The following is a 27134-nucleotide window of genomic DNA, read 5'->3' as shown; positions in this document are numbered from 1 at the left end:
TCTTCAACTCAGCTTTCAATAGCATACTTCTAGCACTGGAAATATTCTAAGAACAACCCTTTTGAGCATCTTTAATTGAGAAAGTCTGGCAAGTACATGGAACATGTCCCATGCAGCATGAACCTGGAGCATCTCTTATGATGAAAGGGTGAGACCTGGAACTGTTCAGCCTGGAGAAGAGAAGACTGAGGGGAGATCTTACAAACATTTATCTAAAGGGATGATGTCAAAAAATGGTGCCAGGCTGTGTTCAGTGGTGCCAAGCAACAGGATAAGGGATAGCGGGCACAAACTGGAACACAGGACATTTCATATGAACATAAGGAAAAAGAATTTTACTTTGAGTGTGACAGAGTACTGGAACAGGCTGTGTAGAGAGGTTCTGGATTCTCCTACTCTGGAAATACTCAAAACCCACCTGGATGTTTTCCTGTGCAACCTACTGTAGAAAACTTCTTTAGCAAGGGATTGGACTCAGTCTCCAGAGGTCTCTTCCAACCCCAACAATGCTGTGATTCTGAATGAATTTCAGCAGTGCTGTAGACTAAAGACTTCTCATTGCAAGCAATCTTCCTTCAATTGCCATGCCATAATCCCATTCCACAGGAATAATATCCTTTGTTAAAAGTATTTATTTCCCTAAAGCCATATACCCCTGGCTTCCACATTTAATAGAAATGGTTCATTTACTGGATGCCATTTAACAGGACTGGTTCAACATCTGTTCTGGCCATGTTCTCAATGCGTACACATACAGGAAGTAGCAGTGAGAATACGTCAGTCATTAAGGTCCAGACTTTACCACTGTGAACAAGATCTTAGGCACTGATTTCACATTTAAAATCTTTAACCTTCCTTTCTCAATCAAGGAGGCTTTTCAGGTTATAGGCTGTATTGACACTTAATACCTATGCTTCTTACTGGGATCTTTCAAAAAAGGACAGAAGTTACCACTTCAGAACTTTAACACATGAATATGAAAAAGTGTGATTGCTAGTATAAGATATTGTGAAGTTAAGGAAAGCATTATATACAAAACTAAATATTAAATTCCATATACAGCAAGTAACAAATTAGATTATTTACTGTTTTTTACAGTTTAGACTCAAAGACTGGATCAATCACCATATTCTCTAATAAATTAAACCAAATAAACATACTACCACTGTATGTGATAATGTACAATTGTCAGGTAAACAGAGGTTAAACCAGATGCTTTGTACAAAAGATTAACGTGATAAAAGAATAAAGGTAAAATGCTCACCAATGTTGAAGATTCACAGTAAACCCCACAAAGAAGCAATCTCCAGAGAAAAAGCTCCTGCCTTAGTGGTGGTCAGCCCTTAAATAAGGTCTGGGAGAGGTGGAGTCAAGCTCCACCCCTTCCAGTAGCACAGCTAAATTACCTTCACCTGTGCTCCTGCAGCTGACTCATTGCTTCCCTCAGGTGGTTAATCAGAGGTTCGGGCTGTGATCATCAGTTTCCCATACAGACACCCATATTATTTTACTAAAAATACCATATCCATAGTGTAGTCCTCTTCCCTAACATTCAGTTCATTCATTAGTAAATACAATATTGCTAAAAAAAATTCCCTATCATGTTTTCATATCTATCTGCCTACAAAAGAAAAAGAAATCCTATGGAGCAATTTTGCTATTCTCAGTTGTAAATGAAAAACCTTTGCATTATCAATGAAGTGCATAAATTACAGGGAGAAAGAAAGAGAGACAGAGTGTGACAGGAAAAGTGTATGACTGATTGCAACACAATTTATTAGCTTCAAAGGTCAAGGCAGCCAGTGTTTTTACTGGATCTGATACCTAGCGGCACTTACAGTGCCTTGACCTGAAATAAACAAGTTATTGTGGCAGTGCTTCAATATATTTATGTAACTCCTAGGCTAATGTGATCATTCCTTCAAGTTCTAGTGTAGTACAGCTAGCTCTGTGCAATCACTGGTCTTTGCTGTAAATGCCAGGCAACAGACAGTACCATCAAATAAGTTCATCCACCCTTTACTTTCTTACCACTGGATCATCTTTGCCCTTTGTGTTGCTCTGGTGGCAAACATCCTCTACAGGCAGAAGGTGGCAGCAGGGGTTGTGCAAACCTTTCACTGCTAAGCAGTCACTAAGGAATTCACCTATTCACACACCACAAACATTCCCTGCAGAGTTACTCCTTTCCTGGGGTACTTCAGGAATGATCCGGGATATTCACAACTGCAACTCTCTCTCTCTCTCTATCTATCTATTTAAATATATAAATCAAACTAGATGACCAGTAGCTTCTCAAGTGATTTACTTTCAGCTTCCATTCAAATTTTCAAGCTTGTGACTGTTCTTAAATTGAATGACTTGTTTAATAAAGAAGGATAGCTTAGGATATTGGAGTTGTCCAATTAATTCCACTAAAACTATAAAATTTCCCGTGGCAGTGGCTCAAATGCCAAGTTTAATGCCTGTAATTGAAGATGGCATCCCAGCTAACATGACAGATGTTACAAAGGACTGACTTTTATGTTTAACCCACTTTTTTTCTCAGGCTGCATAAGAATGTGATCAACTTGAATTTTCTAGATTGAGAATACAGACCTGAACATAACTCTAACCTTAACCTAAGCAATTATTTTACTTAAGCCCAGTGAGAGTGATACAGGCGACCAGCCACCCTTTAGCTTCTCAAGTTGGATTTCTGAGTCTCTTTCTTAGGGAAGGATTTCATGATGGTGCCGGAATACAAGCACTAGATCTCTAGCAGTTCATAAATGCTTCAGCATGGGGAAATACTCTAAAATGGAGAGATGAACTGTATACCATGTCAGGTGCTTTGCATGAAAATGGCAGATGTAATCAATTTTCCTGTGCAGGTGAATGGTACAACAGTGCCACACCTGACAAATGAAAGATCAATCTTATCAAACCATGGGTTAGCTATACCACCAGTTTCCAAGAAATTGACCAACTGCTGCTTCACACCTGAACCACTAGTAGGTTTATTGAAGACTTCTACAGTTGAAGAAGGAAAGCAGTTAGAGCCAAGTGTACTAAATCAGCTGTAAATTATGGTACAATATAATACCTACCCACCCACTTCACGCAAACTATGAAGCCTAACAAATGATAATATCTGGATGTGTTCTGGAAATCTGGAAGCAATAAATACTGTCTCTTATTTATAGGCTTTTTCATTCCTTTCAAAAGAAGTTAAATACTTGAAGGGGTTAAGAAAAAGCTATATACTACCAAAATGAATCATCTTTTATAATATTCCTTCCAACTCAGTGAACATAGTGGTGCTTACACACGCCAGCAATGCAGAAACTTGTCATCTAATAATAACCAAGGAAGTATTAGAAATTGTTGTGATGCTCAAAGACTGAATCACCTTTAAGGTCCTTCTAGCTGGGGACAGTCTGTTTCTGAGACATGTGACTTGAAAGAGAGGGGAAATACAACATTCCAGCCTGAGGGTTCTTATGTATTCAGCAAAAATTAGGAAACCAAGAGGCAAAACTGTCTTGAGAGCATTGCTGTCAGGAGATGACAAAATTTGTTGGAGTTTCAAGTCTGCAGTGTTAAAGGAAAATTCCTTTCAACCTCTAAATAAAATGAATGCTATACAGAGGGAAGATTTCACAGAAACTAAGACACAAACAAATTATCTCTGCATTGAAAAGTACTGCAAATATTAATTTAGGAAAAGCAATAATTCTTTTCCTGTGTGGTGGAGATACCAGACATAAGAGCATGCAGTGGCTGATAAGAGGTAACTGGAACTCACTATGGAGTGACAGAAAGTCATTGTGAGACAGGAATGAAATAGTGAAGAAATGACATTGAGCAAAAGTTCTCCCCCTTCTGATTAAAAGTTTCAATGAGATATTTTAATCCAAACAGATAATATTTGGTAATATATCTTCATTTTCCAACGCTGCCTCAAATATCAGTCCAACATTTATATTCTGTTTTGATATCCCAAACAGTTTCTAACAGCATTTGGTAGCTGCTAGTAACCATTAGATACATGGATACATTACACTTTTACATAGCTCACAGAGGTAGCTGAATGTACAAGTATGTATGAGAAACAAAAAAAAAAGTGAGAAAAAGTGTAATTTCAGCATCATAACTTGAGTGTGGGCCTAAAAAGAATGACACCACATTTTGCTTGACAGAGAATGTGCTCAGAATCTTTCCTAATTTTTCATATCTCTAGCACACAGCTCAGGCCACCCTTTTTCTTAACATTCATTTTAACTAAACACATGCAATGACCCAAAGATCCAGGTCATCCTCTTAATCTAGTCTAAGACAGTGCAGGAAAGACACCACCACAGATTTTTCACAGAACACCAGGGAATGCTCCTGCGTAAGAACAAAACAGCTCAAATCTGAGACGGGTTGATGGTTTTTTGTTTTTTTTTTTCAGGCCAATACTCTTTTTGTGACTCCAGCCACAGGAAAGAGCCATCCATATTCCCTGCACTGGGAGAACTGCCTCAGGTAATACCCGTGTAACCAGCTGCTTTTCTCCAGGTTTGTCCCAGAAATCCTAACCAGTTTGTGCTGGCTCTTGCAAGGCTCTGGAAGAACAAGGCTGGACAAGACTAGCAGTCAGCATTCAGAAAAGAAGGAGAAAAGAAAGTTATTTTTTACATAACTCAGAATAGAATGCACTGCATGCACAGCTTGTCATCTGCTGTGGTGAGCTTCAAACCCAGCAGTGACAAATGCTGAGCTGTATGTGCATTTTCATTTATCTCTGTAGTAACAGGCTGAGGGAAGACAGCACCCGTTTTACTATATGACCATGCTTGTGAACTAAGACAAGGTTATGTTCAATTTGCAAGTTAGCAAATGGAGTTCTATCAAGGTTAATATTAATTTCTACTGTGTCCAAAAATGAGATCATTTCTTCTGACTGCTCAGTTTTTTGTGCTCTAAATAAACAGATAAAAAAATAAATACAAATAATTCCAAACAAGGGTATTTGGTATTCTTAATGTCTTCCACTGTTGTTCATGAACACGTGTCAGCTGAGGGGAGCTATCTTTAGATTCCAGGAGGAAAGTTGCATCAGATATAAAGTAATAGTACTAATACAAGCAATCAATTAGTATTTTTTTTCAGGCATATATCTGAAAACACTTTAGAAAAGAAAAATAAAGAAGTAACAACATCACATTTTAAATACTAGGTTCAAGAAAGTTAAAACACATAGGTTAATATGCTGAAATGCCAGGAAAAGTCTGGAAACAAAATGTTATTAAAGGGATCATAGTAACTAATGTCTGTAGTAGCTGGGGGACTTGACTAAGTGACTCACATAAGGTTTTCCTGTAAGGACTACTATTATATAGTTCAGGCCTAGGGAGTTTTATGTGCTCTCCTATCTGCTACCTTGTTCCAGAGGAGAAGTACTTACTATCAGTCAAGCATATGTCAGTTAAAGAATGCAATAGAACTGTTATCTCAGAAAAACAAAACAAAACAATAATATAAACAGAAAGGGCAAGGGTTGTACTTCCTATCTCTGAACAGCAGGATATATTTAACATCTGAGCAGCAGGCATAACCATGAAAATATACACAGGTAGGAATGAAGGATACAAGGTAGACTGCATGAAGGATGAGAGAAATGAGAAAAAAGCTTCAGTGCTAGACATCTCCAGAGGCAGCTACTAGATAACTCCTACATTCTGTTACAATCCTGAATGAGTTTGGAAGCATTCTTACTTTCAAATACAACTCAAAATTACATTTTACTGTTACACCTCTCTTTTTATGAGCCAATTTCTAGGTGAATATTCAGAGGGTTTAAACCCATTCCCCTTGCTTTCCCAGCTACTTCAACTGATGAATGATCTCAAGCAATTTCAGGGGGCAAAATTCTGTTATTGCTCTAGCAATCCAAGCATCAGCAATCAAGAATAAATGTAAGGCTTCCTCACCCTAGCTGCAAGTATCAGATCACAGTCTGTCTGCATCAAGAGCCCCTGAGACAGGACTCCTCAGCAGAAAGGAAGTCCTTTCCAGCAGGGAGCAGGCACTGAATGGAACAGACACAATTCTACAAATCCCAGATTATTGTGTCTACCTATTTCCACAATAATAAAAAATCCCTGATAGATGGACATTATTTCAAGAGAATAATGAAGCCTTGCTTTTCTAACAGAAAAGAAATAGACCTTGGTTACACTAGGTATCACATATAACATAAGGCTTAGATTGTCATAAAGCAGCAGATGACAGTTACAAAGTGGACCTTGAGCCTGTAATTTCTTCTCAAAGAAGAGAGCATAAAAAGAAAAGAAAGCTATTATATGGTAACAATTAGATTAGAAGCTTGCTTTCTCATTATTCTTTTTATACATGGTTGTTTCTAATTCACATTAGTTTAATTTTTGTTTGAAAGAGGTTATTTTAATTTCTAGCTATCTGAAGACTTCAATGCTCTATAGTCACAGTGACTACAGGGAAGATATATGACTCAGCTTTGAAGTAAGCAGTTGTGGGGGAGTGAAAGCATTCTACGTAGAAGCATGAAGTTGAATTAAGGCTGACTTAACCTGCTTCTCCACTATATACTGTGTTAGGCTGTCAGTCTTTATGGATGAGGATGGTTTAGTTTAGAAAAAGTGGAAGACTGAATTACAGAAAACATAAAATAATTGGTATAGTTGAGAGAGGTCTCATTTATGCTGCGCTGTAAAAAAAAACAACAACAAAAAAACCAAAAAAAAACCCACCAAAAACACTAAGGCAAAAAAAAAGAAGCAACTGATTTTAAACAAATAAATGTCAATACTTTATAGTTTGTGAAATGTACTGCTGCATTACCATGGCAAATTGTGTAATAAACATTCTGGGAGGATTAGGAGTTTTCATGAATAGTGCTTTCAGGATCCTTAGCCAGGATCATATTATGAGGCAGTCAATCTTCACACTCCGGGAATCAGCAGTTGGGGATGGAATCTAAGAGGTAATAGTGTTCTCTTAAACCTCCTGCCCATTTCAGGATCTTAGCTACTGTCTGTTACATCATCAAAGCTTGGAGTAGCCCTGCAAGGCAGATGCCTCCCATTGCCTCCAGGGAATAACTTAATCTCTGCACTTGCAAACCTGCTAGAAGTGGGAAGGAAACAGCTCTTTCAAAGGGGAAAGGGATCCTGCAGGACTCCTAGCATTTGTGGGACTCAGAAAATCAATACCATGTCCATGATTCTATATAAAGTTTTGTATTCAGATGAATTTACAATAAACAAAGGTGGAAGCACTGAAAAAGCAGTGGGGATTTGTGGAAGAGGTGCAAAAGAAAGGCAAAAGACAGTGTGATGTGATGTAATGGCACAAGATGGGAGGAAAAAAGGAAACAGGAGAAAAAAAGAAAAAAGAAAAGAAGCAAGCTGAGACAGAAAAGGTTAAGGCAAAGTCTAGCAATGGTGCTGTGAATTCTTTGGGGGAAGACAGCTGCCACTGTCAGCATGTAAATGCTCCACAGCAGAGAGGCATCAGAAAGCACAGAGGAGGTCATTCAGAAGTGCACCACATCTCAGAAAGCCTTTTTTTAATTTAGGAGAAAAAATCCAGAGTTTGACACAAATGGTTTTTCTTTGATATGTTTTCCAGGTCTGAAGATAAAGACAACACAGAGGACTGGAAAGCACATGTGAACTCATCTTTTTACAGAAGCCTTGAACAGCACAGCAAGCATCTCAGCCTTAGCAGGAAGACCTGGCAGATATGCCATTTGAGGTGTATTTTAATCAGAAACATTGCTCTCCTGGGCAGGAAAATAATTAGGCTCACCCGACTTTTCTTTTTTAAAGAGAAAGAAAGCCCCCAGAAGCCCAAAGATTTCAGCCTGGTACAGAAGGAGCAATGAATAAACCATTCTCATGGGATGTCAACTTGGTCTATGAGGTCACAGCCACAGAACATTTTAATGAAAATCCTTGACAACTAATGAAAATCTTTCACTGGTTCAAGAAGGACTTCAAAGTGGCAGAGCTGCCACAGAAGAAATAGCACTCCCAGAAATAAGTTATTAGGTGAATACACCTAGGGAAATGCATATTCTGTTGAAGCAGTGCTGTATTCCATTGAAAGCTTTGGATATGTATCTCCATTTGGCACGACAGAATGTAATGCTATGCAGAGAAACTTGAACAAGGCATCCATCGCAGGGGCACTGAAATATTGCCAAATTAAGAAATAGCCTCATATATAGTAAAAAGCTCTGACAGACACTGCTTTTGACTCTTGAGACAGTAGTTGAAGATGAAAGCGTCCCTAGCTGTTTGCCCCACCCACCAGGCAGAGGTTAGAACCCTATCGGCAAGGGCAGTGAATAACGTGTGTCCCTGCCTCCCTGTCTCCATTTTGGGAAGCAGCAAACAGTGCAACCAGCTACAGAGGCTAAGCACTGAGCACAGCCTGTGACCTGAAGCAGCTCAGTGCAAGTGTATTTCCTGATCTGTCACTTCTGCCAGGAGGCAGCTTAAAAGGAGAGAATGGAGACGTTTGAATATAAAACTGCAGTATTTAGTAAGGGAAGTCTTTGAGTCCCAAACATTTATGATTTGCTGTCTCTCTGATTCTGCCACTGAAGCTGGCCGCTTGAGCTGTCTTAACACTTGTGCCAATCTTAAATCCCAGTTCTGCTTCTGAAAATCTATGCAGTATAACTACTTAGCAATAAAATCATGTTGATCTGGAGTCATATGTGAAATAGTTTGTCTGAACAAAAATTTTCTACTTCTCAATAATCCCTGTGGCAAATTAGTATGGAAAAGGCTTTCCACTGCCTGAAAGGAGTTAATTTACACCTGTTTTGGACGTTGCTTCACTGTTGTCCAGACCTACCTCCCTTTTCTTGGGAAACAAACAAACAAACAAATTTTAAAAATTAAAAAAATTACTTGTCTCTGTGGAAGAAAACTGTTTGTGAAGGTTAAGAAGATACACAAAGTACAGACAGAAAATGCAGGTGGAAAGGATTCTCTCATGTCAGAAGGGGCCACTGCTGAGGTGAGAAAGCCATCTTACTGAGATCATTTGACTATTCAGCAACCTTCTTTAAAATTCACAATTTTTATTAAGAGGTGGTGCCCTGATGCAATGACAACTGAGTTAATTGTTTCTATATGTTTTTGCTCATAGCCATATTGAATGCATCTTCACTGAACAGCACTGCTGGCTTAGTTATGCACTATTAAACAAGAATGAGGTGCTGTTGTATAATTAGTATTCCTCAGATACAGGTTTATAAGGTGCTTTGGAGAGAAATTTTGTTTATATTGTTTTCATTAATGTTTGCATACTCACACAATGCTCCAATAAGTTCCAGATCATCTGTCCCAGAGGCTGAAAATTTCAGTCAAGGGGTTCTGAAATCCACACATTTATCTTGCTGCGGAACAAAGAATCAAAGGTCTACTCACTGAGATTTAGCTAAAGGGGCTGCTTTAGAAAATTCCCTCTAACTGCCGTCAACTGAATTACAAATTTCCCTAAATTACATGCAAGAAAGAAGGCAAATTCTGAGTTCAGAACAAGAATGACTGAATATCTATGTACATTTTGATGCCAAAGAAGGTCAATCTAGTTAAAACTGGTTTCAGCAAAGCTGCCAGGTGGATTACAGCCCAAATGTCACTGCTTTGTCCAAACAAGAATTAGATCAGAAGAATTAAAATAGAGCAGAAAAGGCAACCAGAATAACACAATCCTGTTAAATAGGAATCAGTATAAGAAATTATGAGAAAAAAACATTGTCCAACAATGGACACCATATCAGAATTATAGGAGAGTCTATACTTAACTTATCCATGTCTCTTTCAGAGTATATGTGAACAACTTCCAGTAGCAAGCAGTTATGAACATACCCTTCTTTGGTTATGTGAACTTACTGCTATTGCTTGCTGTCACCTTTTCTTTGTTCATCAATGCTGTCACTTTATCAGAAAAGGCCACCAGACTTGTCAGGAACAATCTTGCTCTTACTGAAGCCATGTTGGATCACCTCCTTATTTCACATGTGCCTTAACATCTCTTTCAGGAAAATCTTCTCCATGATCTTCCCAGACATGAGGCTAACTGTCCTATAGTTTCCCAGGTTTACCGTTCTCCCTTTCCTAAAAAAATGGGAGTAGCGTTTCTGTTTTCCCAGTCAACCAGAGACTTCACTTGACAGCCATGACTTTTCAAATTTGATAAACAGTGGCTTGCCAGTTCCTTCTGGACCCTGGGATGCACATCATTGGAACCCCACAGATTTGTACACATTTAGCTTCAAGAATCAGTCTTTGGACTTGCTGTGCTCCTAGAGTCAGAGGGATTTTGCTCCCTCAGCCCCAGCTTAGAAAATGAGGGACACAAGAGGCATGGGAAGCCTCACTGCCAGAGTAGACCAAGGCAAAGAACTTGTTGAGTACCTCAGCCTTCTCTACGTCTAAAGAAATCAGGGCTCCCTTTTCATTTTTCAGAGGCAAAGGAGTGTGTACTCCCTATCTCTTCTGACCAATGTACCTAGAGAATCCCTTCTTGTTATTTTTCATATCCCTTGCCAAGTTCAGTTCCATATGCACTTTGGCTTTCCTGATAGCATCACTGCATGCCCAGACAGCATCCCCATATTCTTTCTAGGCTACCCATCCTTGCTTCCAGTGCTTCCACTTTTCCTTCTTATCCCTCAGTTTAACCAGCAGCAGGTCCTTGCTCACCTATGCCAGTTTCCTGCCTCCTCTGCTTGATGTCTTATGGTGGGGGATAGAGAGCTCTTGTGTTCTCAGATAAGTGTTCTTAAAGAGCTTCCAGCTCTTTATTCATTTCTGTGTCCCTAAGGACAGTTTCCCAGGGAATCTCATGCAATAACCCCTTAAACAGCCATGATAGTTTTCATTAAAGAAATTTGACTTCCAGGAACTGTGATTATGGCTATTCATAAGCTCTGATATCTTGGAAAATTTTGAAAATAAAATTAATATTAATGTATTTACTGACATTTTTATTCATGTTTTAAAAAGAGTCAAAAAGTTGTACTTTCTAGAACTTACACTCACTGTCAAATTTACAGTTCTACAGTAAAAAGGATCTCATAGGATCATAGAACATCCTAAGTTGGAAGAGACCTACAGGGATCATCAAATCCAACTCCCAGAACCATACAGGACCTTCCACAGATCAAACCATATGACTGAGAACACTGTCCAGATGCTTGTTAAACTCTAGTAAGTTCAGTGCCACGATCACTTCCCTGGGAAGCCTGTTCCAGTGCACAAGTATCCTCTCTGTACAGAACGTTTTTCTGATATCCAGCCTAACCCTTCTTTTCATGCCTTTCCCTTGAGTTATATTACTGGTCAGCAGAGAGAGGACATCAGCGCTAATCCTCCACTCCCCCTTATGTAGAGCTGTAGGCCACAATGAGGCCCCTCCTCAGACATCTCTTCTCTGGGCTGAACAAAAAAAAGGGACCTCAGCCACTTCTCATATGCCCTCCTTTCTAGACTCGTCACCATCTTTGTAACCTTCACTTGGACACACTGATAATTTTGTGTCCTTTTTTTCTGGCTTAAAGAGATGTAATTAACATGTACGTTGTTGATTTCCAGGTTAAGTACATAAGTGTTTTGAGCTAATAACTGACTTTTTCTCTTCAAAACCTTAGTTTGAATTTATAGACTATTAGATGGGCTACCAAGCTGAAAGACTCTCAGATGCCAAGGCAATATGCATGAAAAGTACTGTAATTTGCCAGATGGAACTTGGCTGTACCTATGGATGCTACTAATCACTCCATATCTTTTCCATAATGTCCATTGAAAGGGACAATGTATGACTGCCTTATCACCGCCACAATTCACTGCCACCACCAGGGTTGCCTCTCAGCTTCAGATGGTCAAAGAAGTAAGGAAAGAAGAGCTAATAACAGAAAGAAGTTAAACAATCTCCAAATACTCCTGACCTTCAGCTACTGCTGTCAGTAAAAGAAGTCTGAATAGAAGGACAGGCTGAAGCAGAGGAAGAGTCAACTTATGCCACTATCTCCCTTTACCTCTAGAACAACCCTTAGTGTTGCAAACAGCTGTTTACATCATCTGTTCTGTTTTGTCTGCAACTCTCAAGTAATGTGATTGCACTGTCCTCTTTTCATCATATTTCTCCCCTCACAGCAGAAGCTCTGATGCCATTTAATTTTTTAATCCTCTGGCAGCATCTGATGTCCAGACTTCACTACTGCAACAGTAAGCAGAAGAGCACAAATTCCTGGCAAGACCTGCAGCAGAAGAGGTCCCCTAATTACACAGAGAAAATAATTGAGTAAGTGAGTGGCAATTCAGATTCAGAATCTTAGCCCGGGACCTAGTCGGTACAGTAGAACTAATTGCAGTTTACTCCAATTCCTACAGTATCTCCTAAGGAGAAAGAAAGACTGCAGATTGGCTCGTTAGCAATCCACATCCAAGATCTTACCCCTCTTTCCAACCTCTTCCTTGCCCCCTCCCAGGGAACACATGAGGCAAGGGCTAATGCCATTTCCATGGCTTACATTAAGGAAAGACAAAGCAAACAACTTGCAACCATTAACAGAGAGGCAGTCTGAGAACCACCAAGCCTTTTCAAAGCAGACTGTAAGTTGTTCTTGGTTCTTGCCAGGGTAACAAATGTTACAGCCAAACAATCAGAAATTTCTCTGTTACGCTTGAGTCCACAAGCAGAAGGACAATGTGTAATCAGCCATCTGAGCAAAGAATTATTCAGCTTCAGGCAAGCAACAATGCCTTCCAATTAGTCTGATATGAGGTGGGAGAAGAAGCCCTCTACAAGCTCTCACCACTATTGATTCTTTCTAAGCCATAGGCACAGCCCTCCAGACAACACCCTGCAGATAACCATCTTCCTTCCTCTTCCCATCTTTATCTATTCTTTCCACCATGGCAAATCTTTTTATATCAAGCAGCTGGAAACCCTTCCCAGTATCCCCAGAAGGCTATGTCCATCACAATGCAACAAACCTGGGCTTGTTGACAGCTTTTATGTGAAGGACCTGAACTTACAAGCCAGTATTTTCCTGGTTCAGGACCAGTGCTGACAGCACTACAGCCTCTTGTTTTTCTAGGTAAAATGCCACAATCCCACAGCAGCTCAGTAGTTCACCACCTTCCTGCAAAATTCCTGTGTTCCACTTGCTAAGGCCTGAACCATTCATCTTCCTGTCATCAAATCTGCTCTGAACTCTCCTTCTTCCTGCTGTGTCAGTACATTAGGTTCTTCTAACAGGAGGAAAATATACTAACGGAATAATAAACTGATAACGATAGTCTAAGAAACACATATTTCTTTCTCCATATTTCCCCTCATTTGATTAGTCTCCCAGCAAGAGCAGCATTAATCACTGGGGAAGTAGGTGAAAGATAAAGACCAATTTGAATTTTGCTGTGTGCTACTGAGTATGTGAGTGTGTGCTCAGGCAGCAGGGAGGGAGGTAGGAAGATAATCTGTCATTTTGTATATTTATGCTGTTGGAGACAGTCAGGACTGGTTCTCCATTGTTACCACAGATTAAAATCATTCATGTCCTTACAGTTTCACTGGAGGTCATCTTTCAGAAAAGAAAAAGACACTGTAATCAAGTTAAATTGAAACTATTTGAGCAAATTTCTCTATATGGCTTGGGCACTGAGGATATCACTTGAATCTTAGAAGTACAGTATGTTTTTCTCCCTGCCTGACCTAACTCTTTGTACATTAAAAGTGAGTTTTCCTGTTCCAAAGCAGTTAACAGAACAGAGCTGTAGAAAATGAGGGGAAGAGGTGTTTTTCACTTGGTGTTAGTAAAGACAGTTCAATCCAGCCTGACTGTGCACTGCTATGGAAGAAACTACGGCTCCTCAAAGTGAAATGATTCCCTGCCAGTTTGGCAAAAAAGACTTCCATTTATCTGTAGTGAAGACAGAGAATGGCAGAAGGAGAGATTAAAAAGTGGAAGATTGGCTATTAAGCCATATGGATAAGAGTATCTCTCTTCTCCAAATCTTCATCTAATCAAAATAGAATTGCCCAAAGCATCATTCTACTGTTTGTAGCCATGCCACTCTCCACATTTAAGCCTTGCTGTTTCCTTCCCATATCTCTATGAGAAAGATATATCTTGTCCTCTGGACCTTATTTCCTTTTCTATAACTCAATAGTTATAGAGTGAATGGAGAAAATTCATTTTGATACAATTAGCCACCAGGGTATTCCTAACATTCCCTATTCTCTGGCTCAGGACTCCTAACAAATTATCACTATGCCTAGGACTGTTCTTACCCACAATATTTCTTTAGGTATGCCCAATCCAAGACACAGCAAAAGAGGTAGCATAGCACCAGTAGAAAACCACAAAGCAATAAGAGTAAAGAGGCAAAAAGACCAAATTTTCTCCAAAAACACATTCTCAGAAAGCACAAGGGGAGCATCTGTAACCGATGCAATACTGAGGAAACTGGAATCCAAGTCCTCACCACTCAGGCTTTATTTTTTCTGCTGAAATTTAGTAGCAAACTGTAAACAAATTCTTATCTTTAAGATTATAATAGAAGTAATTTTTTGCAGTCAAAATGAGTTACATCCCACCACCTCTTAAACTGTCCAAGGGAGAAGAAAAAGTAATGGTAGTTACATAGCTCATCTTCCTAATAGTTATTTTTTATGAGACGTACCATGATAGACATATCTTGTAAATTAGTGACAATTAATCTACAGATGTGTCCACCTACCTACCAATGAAACTAGGAAAATCTCCTGTTTTTTGCTAGTTAACAACATCATAAAACCCAATGCATTAATTAGGTGATTTCAGAAAGAGGATCTGTCACAACAGCATAGATGTTATTTTAAAGTCAACACAGTCATCTATATGTTAGGTTAGGAAAGGTAAGTTAGGAAAGGTAAAAGGTACATTTGCACCTCTCAGCCAGTCTTGAAAATAAATAAATAAACAATCCAAATGGAACTATATGCACTGGAAGTTTTCTGGCAATGTCTGCAGCTTCTAGGCATTTTCCTTATATATAAAAATAGCAAGCAGAGCAGATATACTCTAAAAATATGTGATCCAATCCTACAACTATATTTGAACTACAACCATTCATTCTATGTCATTTATTCCTAACCATTTGCTTTTGCAGTATTGGAAGTCCTTATCACACACTGTTGCTGCACAACCACCTGAGAACAAAACACTTTTTCTATCCTATCATTTTGCTTGTAATCAAATGTATAGTCAACTATAGTAGCTTTCGTTCCTGAATACTGTATTAATCAGGTTTTGAAGACAATCTTCTATGTGACTTCTATGTGACTGCCCTTGGCAGGGCAAATGACATGTCTAAATGCACAAATGGATAATGTGCCTTGAAAAAAGTGATGTTATTTAAGAGTGCTTTCTGAAAAATGAATGACTGCCTGTCTTAAGCAAGTCCACATCAGTTTACTAGAGCTGTTACTACAGCTTCTTATAATTTTATTACAGAAAAGTATGTGCATTTGGTCACCTGAAATCAAAGAAATATTTCAAGTAGCTCTTGATAAAGAAATTTTACCAGAGAAAAAATTTAAAAACAATTGAAATTTCTAGGAAAGTGCTAGCCTGGACCCCTTCCTCATACATTGGTCCAAAATTTTGTTTCAAAAATTCGTAGTAGAGCAGAAATTAGTACCTGTTTCAAAACCAATTGATATTTTGCTACAAGTCCCATATGACTGTACCTAGCCGCATGTTTAAGACAGTGTAAACTCAATTACTGTACAAATCAATCAACTGACTCACCCTTTCTTATCCTGATTAACTAGAAAACATGGATTCTCAATAGCTCAAAGTTGGCTCAAGCAACTTGGCAAGACCAAAGAGTGACACAACTGTATTTGTCTTAGTTGACAGAAAAAGTCTAATTAGACAGACAAATCTGTGCTATTTTCCTTTGTGAGATATACAGCAAGAAAGGATTTAGCCTGAACCTGCATATTCTAGAAAGACATTAATCAAGATTATTGAAGCCTCCATCTAAAAATGAATTTAACAGGTTGGAATGCCTAATGGTTAAAATCAAAGGTTGAGAAACTTATTCTGAGACATCCAACAGGATGGACACTCTACATGGGTAATGGGTAGAAATCCTCTTCTGTTCTTTATAGAGAATATTCTGCATACTATATATCATACACCGTCATTTTGTCATTTTAAGATTACAGATGAACACACCCACAAATAATTCAATCTTTTAAACTCTAAGCAACATTTGAACAGTTTGGCAAGCATCGTTATCCTTATCTTTAAGTACATGAAATTAAGACATGCACTAGGTCTTCAATAGTGTACATATTTTTTTGCTTCCTCATGGACAGCATAATCATAGAATCATAGAATCCTTAGAGTTGGAAGGGACCTCTGAAAGCCATCTAGTCCAACTCCCCTGCAATGAACAAGGACATCCACAGCTAGATCAGTTTGAATGGGGCCTTAGCCAGACTCTCCTTGAAAATTAATGGATTATTGCCATCTGACCACCCAGAAGGAGGTCTATGCTAAGTAGCGTGCTCATGCAGAATGAAAAGCACTGGGAGAACTTTGAACTCACAAAGTTTTCAATTGAAGAATAAAACATTATACTGCAAATAGATACAGGTAAATTGAGAATACAGAGATAAAAAATATGACAGTATTGATCAGCTTGATAAACAGCTGCCTCAGAACATCATCAGCATAACCACTGAAAACTTTTTAAACTGTGGTTAAGGGAAGAATTTAGTGACACTGGAATTATAACACAGTGTTGCCTTGTAGATGGAGATGGTAAACTGGAAGAAGAAAGACTCTTCTGAACAAATTTAACAATTAAGGCAAAAAAAAAAAGAAAGAAAAAAAAGAAAAAAAAAAGCTGATCAGAATGGAAACGGGATAAACTGAAAGGCCTTGAAAATGAAGAAAAAATATTTACTTCTGAGGAAAACAGAGAAGCTGGAGTAGGGTAATAACTAACTGCACATAGCCCTAGGTGGCTATATTTAACATTCTCCAAAGAACAAACTTGTTCTATTTGATTTTTCTACTGCTTAGATCTAAGGTTGTAAGCAGGCCTGACAATGGTGATGTCTAACACTAGCAAGATAAAATAACCATTAGCCATCTCAAAACCACAGCAGGAGATACTACCCAAAAAGAAAATGACAATTTCTTCTCACGTTTATTGCAGAAATAATGCAACACAAGCTGACAGAATCAAATTCTACCAAAAGTAAGGAAGAAAGAAGAGCCATTTGTGCTGTGACAGCAATACAATGTCCCAGTATTGAAATGCAGAATGTTGTAATGGAGGTACATATTGACTTTTATCTTGCTTTCAGTGGGCAGCATGAAGTGTCAAAGAGTTATTGCTTTAATATCATCTCAGATGAGACCATTTGTTGTGGTGCATGTGTATCCAGGAAATCATTGCTCTAACCATGTTTTTAGAAGCACTTTGACACTTTATTAAATCTTCTTGATGCACTTTCGGCATACAGTGGTCTCCATAGGCCCACTGAACTACCACGTAGCTTAGGCAGGAAGCTTTCTGGAAGATTTCCTCATCAAATAAGGCAGGGTGATTTCCAGCTTCACTCAGACCACTAAGGTCCAGTACTACTCTCTGTTACACCCCTATAGCTAAACACAGTTCTGTTACCTTTATAAATCACAGAAAATCTCCAGTAAACTACAGTAGCAAGAGCAGGATCTGGTCAACATTTCATTCTTCTGGAGATGTAATCCTGCAAAAATTCTCTCTAAAATTTGAGTTAGCGTTTGAGGAGAATTCACAGTTTATGACAAACAGGGAAGAAACCTAGAGTAATTTCTCTTTATTTGGCTGAAACTTTTGAAAACAATTACTGAGTGTCTGAGTCTCATAATTCAATAAGTCTCAGTCCTGCTACCAACTGGGTGCAGTGCCAAAATTGTTGGGGCAACACTAAACCTTGGCTTGAAATTCATTTTTCTACTGCAGCAAAAATAACTCACAGAACTGCAGAATGGTTGAGGCTGGAAAGGACTTCTATTTCCATCTGGTCCAATCCCAGCTTGAGCAGGGACATCAAGAGCAGTCTTAGTTGCTATTAAACATCTCACTTTCAAGGATGGAGACTCAAAAGCTCTTGTACACTCTCACAGTGAAAAAATGCTTCCCCATGCTCAGATAGAACCTACAATGTATCAGTTTGTGCTGGTTGCCTCTTGCCCTAACACCAGGCACCACTGAAAAGAATCTGTACTGTCCCCTTTATATTCTCCATTTCTGTATTTGTACATATTGATAAGATCCCCCCTAAGCCTTCTCTTCTCCAGGCTGAATAGTTCCAGCTCTCTCAGACTCTCCTCATAGGTTAGATACATCAGACCCTTAGTCAAATCAGAGGCCCTTTTCTAGGAACTACTCTCTAGTAGTTCCATATCTCTCTTGTGCTTTGGAACCCAGAATTTAACAGAGCACTCTGGGTGTGGCCTGACCTCCTAATATAGTTAAGAGGACAATATTGTTTTGTCATATCCTCAGTGACCAGTGCTAGGTTAAAAAGAGAACAGCCATATATACACAAACACAACCAGTAACTGATGAAATCTGAAACAGCAGAAAATAAGCATGTTACTTGCATGACTCCAGATTTCAAAGTCCTTAATTTCATTAGGTTCTTCTGTTTCAAGCTGCAGAAATTGTTTCAGAGAAGGAGATGGAATCATTTGCATTTTTTTACCTACCTATACAAAAATATACCTTTCCCTGGGGATTTAATGAAGGCACTCTATGGTCAATAATCACTAGATTGTGTCACAAATCACTAGATAAGTGTCAATGAAAGCACACTGCTTCTACCTGATGAGGATCTCATTCTACTTACTCGATGAAGATTTTAGAACATGCATTTCATTCTAGTTGATAACATGATGGTATACCACTGAAATAAATCATTTTCAAATACTAATCCGCTATTCAAAACTCGTTACATATGTTATTCTTTAACCTATACACACAAGAAGAGCAAATATAAGGTTCTTATTTCTAATCAATACCACTGTCCTGATATAGCCAAATAAGTACTACCACTGGATTTTTAGGTACGAACACAGTATGTTGGTACAGATAGGCCAGAATATCTGAGATCTGTTTATCATAGGAATGTTTTTTACTAAAAATGCTGAAATTGCTCTGTGTTGCAGTAACTGCATTTTGCAAGAAACTGATCTAGATGGTGTTTCCTTCAAATTTTCTAAGGGAAGGCTGTAAAAGGAAAATGAAAAATGGCTCAACCAGGAAGTAATGCTCCACTGCTTTTCTCTCCATTATGAAGATCAGTGTTGCAGCAGTATACACTATCATGGTGATAAATAACCATACGCTCACCCCCCTGTAAGGTTTTGTAGCTCTCTCAACAATACATTTCACAGTATAACCAACTGTAGGAGCATTTAAAATCTTGTTCTAATTTTCTTTGGAGCAATTTTACTTACCTAAATGATGTTGTAGTCAAACAGAAACAAAATCTCTTATTATTACATTATTATAAATATATGCAATTCATTGAGTTAGTTCTCCTACACATGAGAACAGTGCATTGTGTGGTAACTTATCTTCACAATAACATTAAAATTAAGAGATATATGGAACATGATTCAGATAACAGTTCTAGTGAATTTACAAGTGAGCAGAGAAATGAGATTGATTAAGAACCCAAGGAAATGTAGAAGACCAATTGACTCACCTGGATGCTAGGTGGTGAACGATTTTTTCGGGTGGTAGTGGTGGCCATGGTAGTTGTGGTTTCCATGACAGTAGTAGACATTTCTGGTGGCACGGAGGTTGTGGGTGTTGTTCCCAAGATGGAAGGGACCTCCCCGACAAGTCGGACACTTCCATTGATTTTAATGTTAGGGTTGTTCTCTGCTGCCATGTTCAACACTTTCAAGCCATTGTAATAGAGACCGGAGAGTTGGCCTTGGAAGAGACGCCCTCTGTCTTTTCCTCCTATGGCTATTTGCGCCTGGGTGTTGAAGATCGTTAACTGTCGTCCTAGTGAAGGGGGGTGGAACAATATTATTGCTAGACATTTCCTTTACTTTGTACCTTACACTGAATCCTGGCCAGAAGTGACAGACAACAAAGAAATAGATTCATTCTCAGTAGTGTTTATTAAGACTGTAGGGTACAAATATAATATGAAAATGTATTGCCTATGAATCATTAATAATAGAGATTATCTTGAAAGCAAGAACACCTGAACCTCATCCATTCATAGCCAAAAATCCAGAGGAGCTTTAATTTGGTCAGAAGTTTAGACTCTCTCCTTTAGAGTTGGACCAACCTTTAACTATTAAGAAGACTTCAACACGTGGCTTTTTTCCACTATCAATTTAAATCACAGCACCTGTCAAGCTTTAACCCATTAAAAAACCTTCCCTTTTGACTGGTCAGAGGGTGGGATTGTTTCATAAAGCCACTTTTGATAATGCAAAGGTGTTTGGAGGTGGCTTGAGGAGAGAACATCAGAAAAATTTGTGGTGGTCAACTGTGTTCATCATCATCTATACAAGGATTGTATATGAAACTTTAGATGGGCTTATTCATGATCTTCCACCTGAAATTTTTTGTTGTGAAGGCTCACAAAGCTAAAACCAGGGAAAAGCAAACACAAATATAGTGATGTCTCTGAAAGAGCAAAGTTCATGAAACAGTAAGGATAACAACTAAACCCCAGAAATCCTTACATGTGAATCCCACTTACAGATGGTTACATTCAAGAGTAGGCAAGTTAAGTAGTTTATTCAAGGTCACATCTTGAGTATTAGGAGTGGACTGATATCATATGTAACAAGAAATATACTTATTAAAAAATAAATCCTTATAACAACTGTCAATTCTATTTTTTGCAAGCCACTTAAATCACATTTTGCTTGGTCTATGCTATAAATATTGCTTATGTCCCAGGCTGCATTAGACTGATTATGATAAGAAATAAATTGCTTCATGCAGTGCAAAGGTAGTACCCATAATTTCACTCTTCCTCAGAATATCAGGGCATCACCAGCTGGAATCTATTGAATTACAAGAGAGACAGATTGGGCAGTGCTTTGAAGGATTGTCAAAACAGCATCAAGATAATCACCATTCAAATATTCGTGTTTTCCTGCTTTTATGAAATTTGTACTATGTGTCCCCATCCCGTTCCCACTCCCCAGGTCTCACTCACCACTTCCTCTCTAGTCCACCCTGACTAGAAGTGCACAAAGCCACCACTTAGCAAAGCAAAGAGTATAACCCACTGCTCATTTATTCACAGACAGTGGTTAAAGTAAATCAAAATACAAGGGGGAGCTCACCAATTTTGGTGGTCGTCGTGGCAGGTCTCGAAGTCAAGTGGTGATGCGGTGTTGCATCATCTTATGGTGACAGGATGGACCATGGGGAAGAGAATGGGGACAAGAGAAGAAATGTATCTGAAAGGAGTTCCTGTCCCCAGAGAGGGCCCTAGCTAACTGAGCAAAAGTATATGGAGAGGTGCAACATATGGACACATGTGAAGGTGAGCTGCGCATCCCTTGTGCTCCTCACCCACAGATTTGTAAATGAAATACTAGCACTTGATCAGGGTGAAGGAACAGCACTGATGAAAAAAATGAGAAATAAAAAAGGAAGGCGCCCTTCCCCTGGAAAATGTTTAAACACTTGACACAGCATTTTGCATCTATCTTAGGATGTTTTAAACTTACCAGAGGCCGTTTATGTATCTCAAAGCAAAAACCATGTACTGGAGCCACAAATTCCCAGCATATAAAATCAGAGCAGTTTGTTTTGTTTTTTTTTTTTTCTTTTCTTTTTTTCCCCCCCTCAGTCTTTCCTCTTATCTATGAGGAGAATAGGATTCAGTAAAAATATCCATCAAAATATACAGCTCTCTCAGTCTAATTTCCCTCAAATCTAGAGGAAGTGGTACTGTACACTGCAGAAGGCCAAACTTGTCATATATTATGGCCTCAGAGACTGATTTACTTCCTAGTAGCTCTATCCTGTTGTGCATTAGATTTTCTAATGGATACACTGTCAGTTCCTTACTTCAGCATCTTCTGTTCTCCTCATATATTCTTTCTCCCCAGAACTACATTTCTTTCCATGCTGTCTCTGTACCTACAAACCCAGACACTTCACTTGCATTGTTCCATCCTTCCCACTTCACTTATGTTACGGTGCCAAATGATGGAGATGAGTTAGGATACATAGCAGGGAATATAATCACCCATCTTCTTTCGCTAATCTTGAAATGATACTCCTGAAAATGAAGGGAAAGTGCTGACCTTTCAAAACTTCCCATTTCCATTCATTTTCACTCCTTGAAGCAATACCCTTCATCTTTCACTGAAGGGAAAAGGGGTGTGCAACGGTGAGAAAGAATCATTGTTTTCTGCTCCAGGAGGAGAGCTCTCTAAACCAGGAAAGAAAAGGGGTTCCTTCCACTTTAATGGAGGATTATGGACCTACAAAGGATGCCATTCACTCTAAGCCAAGCCCATAGTACATCTTTAGATATGTCAGGCATATATTTTGTTTGACTTTAAAAATGAGAAATTAGTACATTGAAGGTGTGTGTGTGGGAGGGGGGTGGGGGGTGGGGGGGTGGGGAGGGGGGTCGGCAGGAGGAGATATCACTTCTCTATTTCCAGGCTTTTTTCTTTTTTCCTTCATCTTCTAATGCTGACACTTTACACCAGGGAAATGGCCCCACTCAAGTAAAAACTAAAATTCTGATTGTGTATTTCATTGTTGTCCTTGTTTGGTATGCAGACTGAAAGACGATTCATGCACTGCATCATATAGTAAACAACGTAGACAACACTGGTACTAGAACACTTTGCTAAAAGAACAATCACTTGATTGAGTTACCTACAATCTGTCATTCTTTGCTCTTCACTCTATGATGGTGTACACGTGCATGAATAAAGACAACCAGGAAATGCATATGGAATGAGAGAAAATTGTTGAGAAAATGTACACATAATTCTGCCACCACAGACCTTCTAACCATTGTTTTGATTATGTGGTTCTGTAGCCCTCATTAAATGTGTAAGGATTGCAAACTTATAGTCCATATTTTCCACAAAAAATTCTTCCCACTGCTTAGTGCCATAGTAGAGAAAAATGACAAGTGTATTCTGTGCTTCTCAGGTGTTCTGTAAATATTCTGTATAGTTCAAGTTCTTGTTTGTTTGCACTCTCATTGACTTCTTCATTTGGAAAACTGAATACCAATAAGAAATTTCACAGAGAAATCTCACGAAATATAAGCTTTCTGTAATGATTTCAGGCCTGATTTTGCAAACTCTATTTCACTTCAACAGTTCAGTTCTTGCTTCAAAAGTGCAGTCTCATTGATGAGACTTCTCATGTAAGAGGAATTTGCAGAATTAAGGACTTCCAGAATCAGTCCTTTTGTTGAGATGCATCTGTGACTTTATCAACTCTTCATACTACATAACAGGTAACAACTGAACCTTAGCAGGCAAGCGGTATTCTACTAATAAAATATAGAGACATATATAATTTATATATTTTAAACTCACAGTCTCAGTGAATTTAATGGTGTTTAACAGTTCACTTACTACTTGTATAATTCGAGATCATAAATCTGTACCACTCTGAATACTGTAAGCAATTTATAAAATTAAAAAAATAAAAATAAAAATACAATTTTGATGTTAATGATGCCACTTCGAGAAGATGCTGCATTGTATACACTTCATTATTATGAATTATATATGATAGTGGTACCAAAATAATACCAAAACCATAGCATTAAAAAACTCAATCAAAACGTGTTTCATCTTACCTCACTCAAGGCAAGAACTAACAATGGAAGACAGCTTTTCCGTAAGTTAATTCATTTATGAATCTGTCTATTTCTCCACCTATCAGTTCATCTTAATTGATTTTGATAGTGAGCTATGCTTCACTCATCATCTTTATACAGAAGGCATCCATGACTCAGTAAGGGTTGGATGGATGACCAGATGGATGAGCAGACTGGTGAACAGATAGGTAAATTCTTCATTCTGATTTTTTGGGTGCTACATAATTTGCTGAAAAGATCTATCTACGTTGGAATGAAGGAACGAAGATGTATTATCTCAGGTGTTGCACTGCATGATGCCATTTTCCTAATTAAAAATGTCAAGACTAAATTCCCTTTCATTCTGGAGAAATCATGCCTAGATTCATCTAGCCTAAAATCATTCAGTGCTCCAAGAATGTCTGGATTCTCAAATACTGACTTTCAGATCCTACCACGTGTGATTGTCTTTTAACAAAGCAACAATATTCACAAAAGGTAGACTTCAGTTAAAATCTTTAGGATGGCTTACAAAGGGAAAGTATCTTGGCATGCTTATAAACTCAAACTTAGAGAAGCAGTGACACAAAATAAATCAATGAAAAAACTTGTAGAAAAACGGGAAAAAAAAGATATGGAAGAAAAAATGGGTTCTCAAGCACATGAATAGCATCAAAGAATTCAACATGCATCATTTTTAATAAAATTGAGGCAATCACTGTCTTTAGTGTTAAAGGGACTTTAGCAATTCAAACTTACCCAGATTATACACTGTTTAGTGTTAAGCTTTATTTATTTAATTTAGTTTGATCTTCTAAATTAACGGGGTAGCCCATTGAGACTCAATAAGCATTTTCTGTATACCTTTATCTAAATATCTTCTTACTAGTCAGCAAAAATAAATTGTTCCATGAAACCACGGTGATTGAAACATGTTTCTGCTTTAGTTAAACAAATTTCTTAGCTTTATTTATAAGCACATCAGTGTTGCAGCCCAAATCTGGAAAGTGGGCAACACTGCCAGCTGTCACTGAAATCAACAGGAACTGAGCATGCACAGCACTTTGAAGGAAGAGATTCTTCAAAAATAAATAAATAAATAAATAAATAAATATATTTTTGACTGCAATTAGCCATTTTTTTTATGGCCCTAACTTGATCCCTGCTGGCGAAATCAATTTTCTAAATTAGCTGTGGATACAAGTTAAAAACAAAACATAGAATATATTTTTCCCATTTTACAGTATTTGTTATTCTCTCTTGGAAAATTTGGTAACACCCATAGACTAAATCAACACAGAAAATGCAAGATATGAGTTCAAAGGTCACCCACTTTTATCAGCAGTACTTTCTTTAAAGGAAATCAGAGAAGATTGTGTTCTGTTTTCCAAGGCTTGAAGGAAAGAAACTAGCTCTGGTGATTTTTTAATTTAGATAGCACATTTAGTTTAGAGGAAAATAACCTTCTTACTTTCCACAGTATTACCAAGAGCCCAGGCCGAAACCCAGCTGAAATAATTGAGAGTTATTATGTTATCTTCAACAAGTTTTGGAATGGGTTCTACATCCAAAATTTAGTCTTTCTCCGAACTCTTTACAAAAGAACATTACTGTTCTGACACAAATCCCATTTCAGCAGATCACTGAAGTGTATGTAAAATTCTTACTTAAACCAATTGGACTTTTGCATATTGGTAAAATTTTTGTTGAACTGAGGCCAATTACTCCAGAGAAGCTCACAAAAGATAATAGCAGTACCTTAGACTATGCTGGGGAAGAATTTGAGTTCAAACATAAAAGTGTATCATTTGAGTGCTGAAATTGTACTCCACCTAGAGAATAAAAGTGACAGAACAATCATCTTCCTCTGTCTCCCTCACTGCAGTTTAAAATAAATTGTTAAAAAATGTTTTCTTTACAACATTTTTTAAAATTGTTTAGTTATTTGAAAACAATTAGAAAACACGTAGTCACAGTGGCTGGTCAGACTAATGAGAAAAAAAAGAAATTTACAGGAAATGATTTAACAAGGTTTGAATTTTTTTTTTTTTTTTTTTTAAGAAAACTTTGATAATAAAGATGTGAATGTAGTTTAAAAACAAATCAAAACAGGAAGATCATGCAGTGGTGAAATTGCCATAATACATGTTTGTTGCTCTTCTCCTTTCTTCATTTGGTTTTGTTAGAAAACGTCTCCTGAATTTTTGCTTGTTTGTCATTACTGTGATAGCAAGCTCAGAATTTTGTCCCTTTAACTGCATTTTAATAGCAATGTATTATAGCATGATTTATCAACATATGGCAGGTGGAAGCTGACACAAATTATAATGAAAATTAAAACAGTCATTTATGCAGCAGGCGATTATCATTTAAGAAACATTTATTTGCAGGCTTTAAAAATGAGGGTTTAGAATCAAATGGGTTTAAAATGAAAGTTTTAATGACTATTACCTTTTTCCTGCAGCCACTCCTCTACAGGCCGGTTATATTTGAAGGGGATTTTCTGTTTTACCATTTGGAACCGTTCACTATCAGTGTTGCCTTTAAAGTTTAAAAAACAGCTTAAAAACAATCTGAAAAGTCAATGCAATGGTTAAGACATCCTAGATTTTTTGTTTGTTTATGACTTTATTTAGCTATAAATAAATAAGCACATGCGTGCATACATGATATATTTGAAAAGAAAGAGATTTATCTTTAGTAAGGTGGAGAATAGTTATACATCCAACTGCCTGAGGTTCTGGAAGGTCAAAGAAGTTAAATCCTATGAATAACATCTCTCCTTAATTTTCAGAGTATTTGCTTATGCAGATTGGTTAAAAGGCGTGTATAATTTGTCCAGGACATGGGACCTTGAGTGAACTCAGTGACATGAGTTAAAACATTTTGAACAGATTCTAAATCTGATGGCAAAAAAATATAGCAGAATATGTAGAATATGTCAGTCACGCAAGCATACAGATAGCAGCATTTTGATAAACATTCTTGCAGTAGTACAAGATATGTGCTAGGACTTGAAAGGTGGTAAAAAGAAAAAAAGAACTGAAGAAATGAGAAGAAATTAATGGTGAAAGGATGTAAAAGAATTAGATAAAACAAAACAAAAAACTCAAAAAGACCAAGAAGATAGTAAAAAGGAAAGCAACAACTAAAAAGATGAAGAACTGGTTATTAAATATATGTGAGGACTTATGTCCAGTTACCAAAGACTTGGGCCATTTGCCAGAGAA

General features: G+C 37.9%; 1 protein-coding gene across 42 annotated transcripts in view; it reads right to left on the bottom strand.

Annotated features, from left to right (window-relative positions):
* NRXN3 (neurexin 3) overlaps positions 1–27134 on the bottom strand; it is an 887795-nt gene that overhangs the window by 80135 nt on the left and 780526 nt on the right. For 21 of the 42 annotated variants that reach the window (XR_014946731.1, XR_014946732.1, XR_014946733.1 and 18 more), the window contains 3 exons: positions 26356–26445; positions 21404–21463; positions 19789–20096 (listed from right to left, as the gene is read on the bottom strand). Coding sequence is in view for 33 of the 42 variants with exons in the window: in XM_085549250.1 (XP_085405376.1) it covers positions 19789–20096; positions 21404–21463; positions 26356–26445 (458 nt within the window). In the remaining 9 variants the exon portion in view is untranslated. The remainder of the gene's footprint in view (positions 1–19788; positions 20097–21403; positions 21464–26355; positions 26446–27134) is intronic. The other 21 variants (XR_014946734.1, XR_014946735.1, XR_014946736.1 and 18 more) reach the window with 2 other exon arrangements.

The sequence above is a fragment of the Coturnix japonica genome, chromosome 5, assembly GCF_054131305.1.
Source record: "Coturnix japonica strain WE chromosome 5, WE-NBRP24, whole genome shotgun sequence".
NCBI classification, from domain to species: domain Eukaryota; kingdom Metazoa; phylum Chordata; class Aves; order Galliformes; family Phasianidae; genus Coturnix; species Coturnix japonica.
The sequence above is the reverse complement of the archived record's forward strand: the minus strand, read 5'-3'. Positions and strand labels throughout refer to the sequence as shown.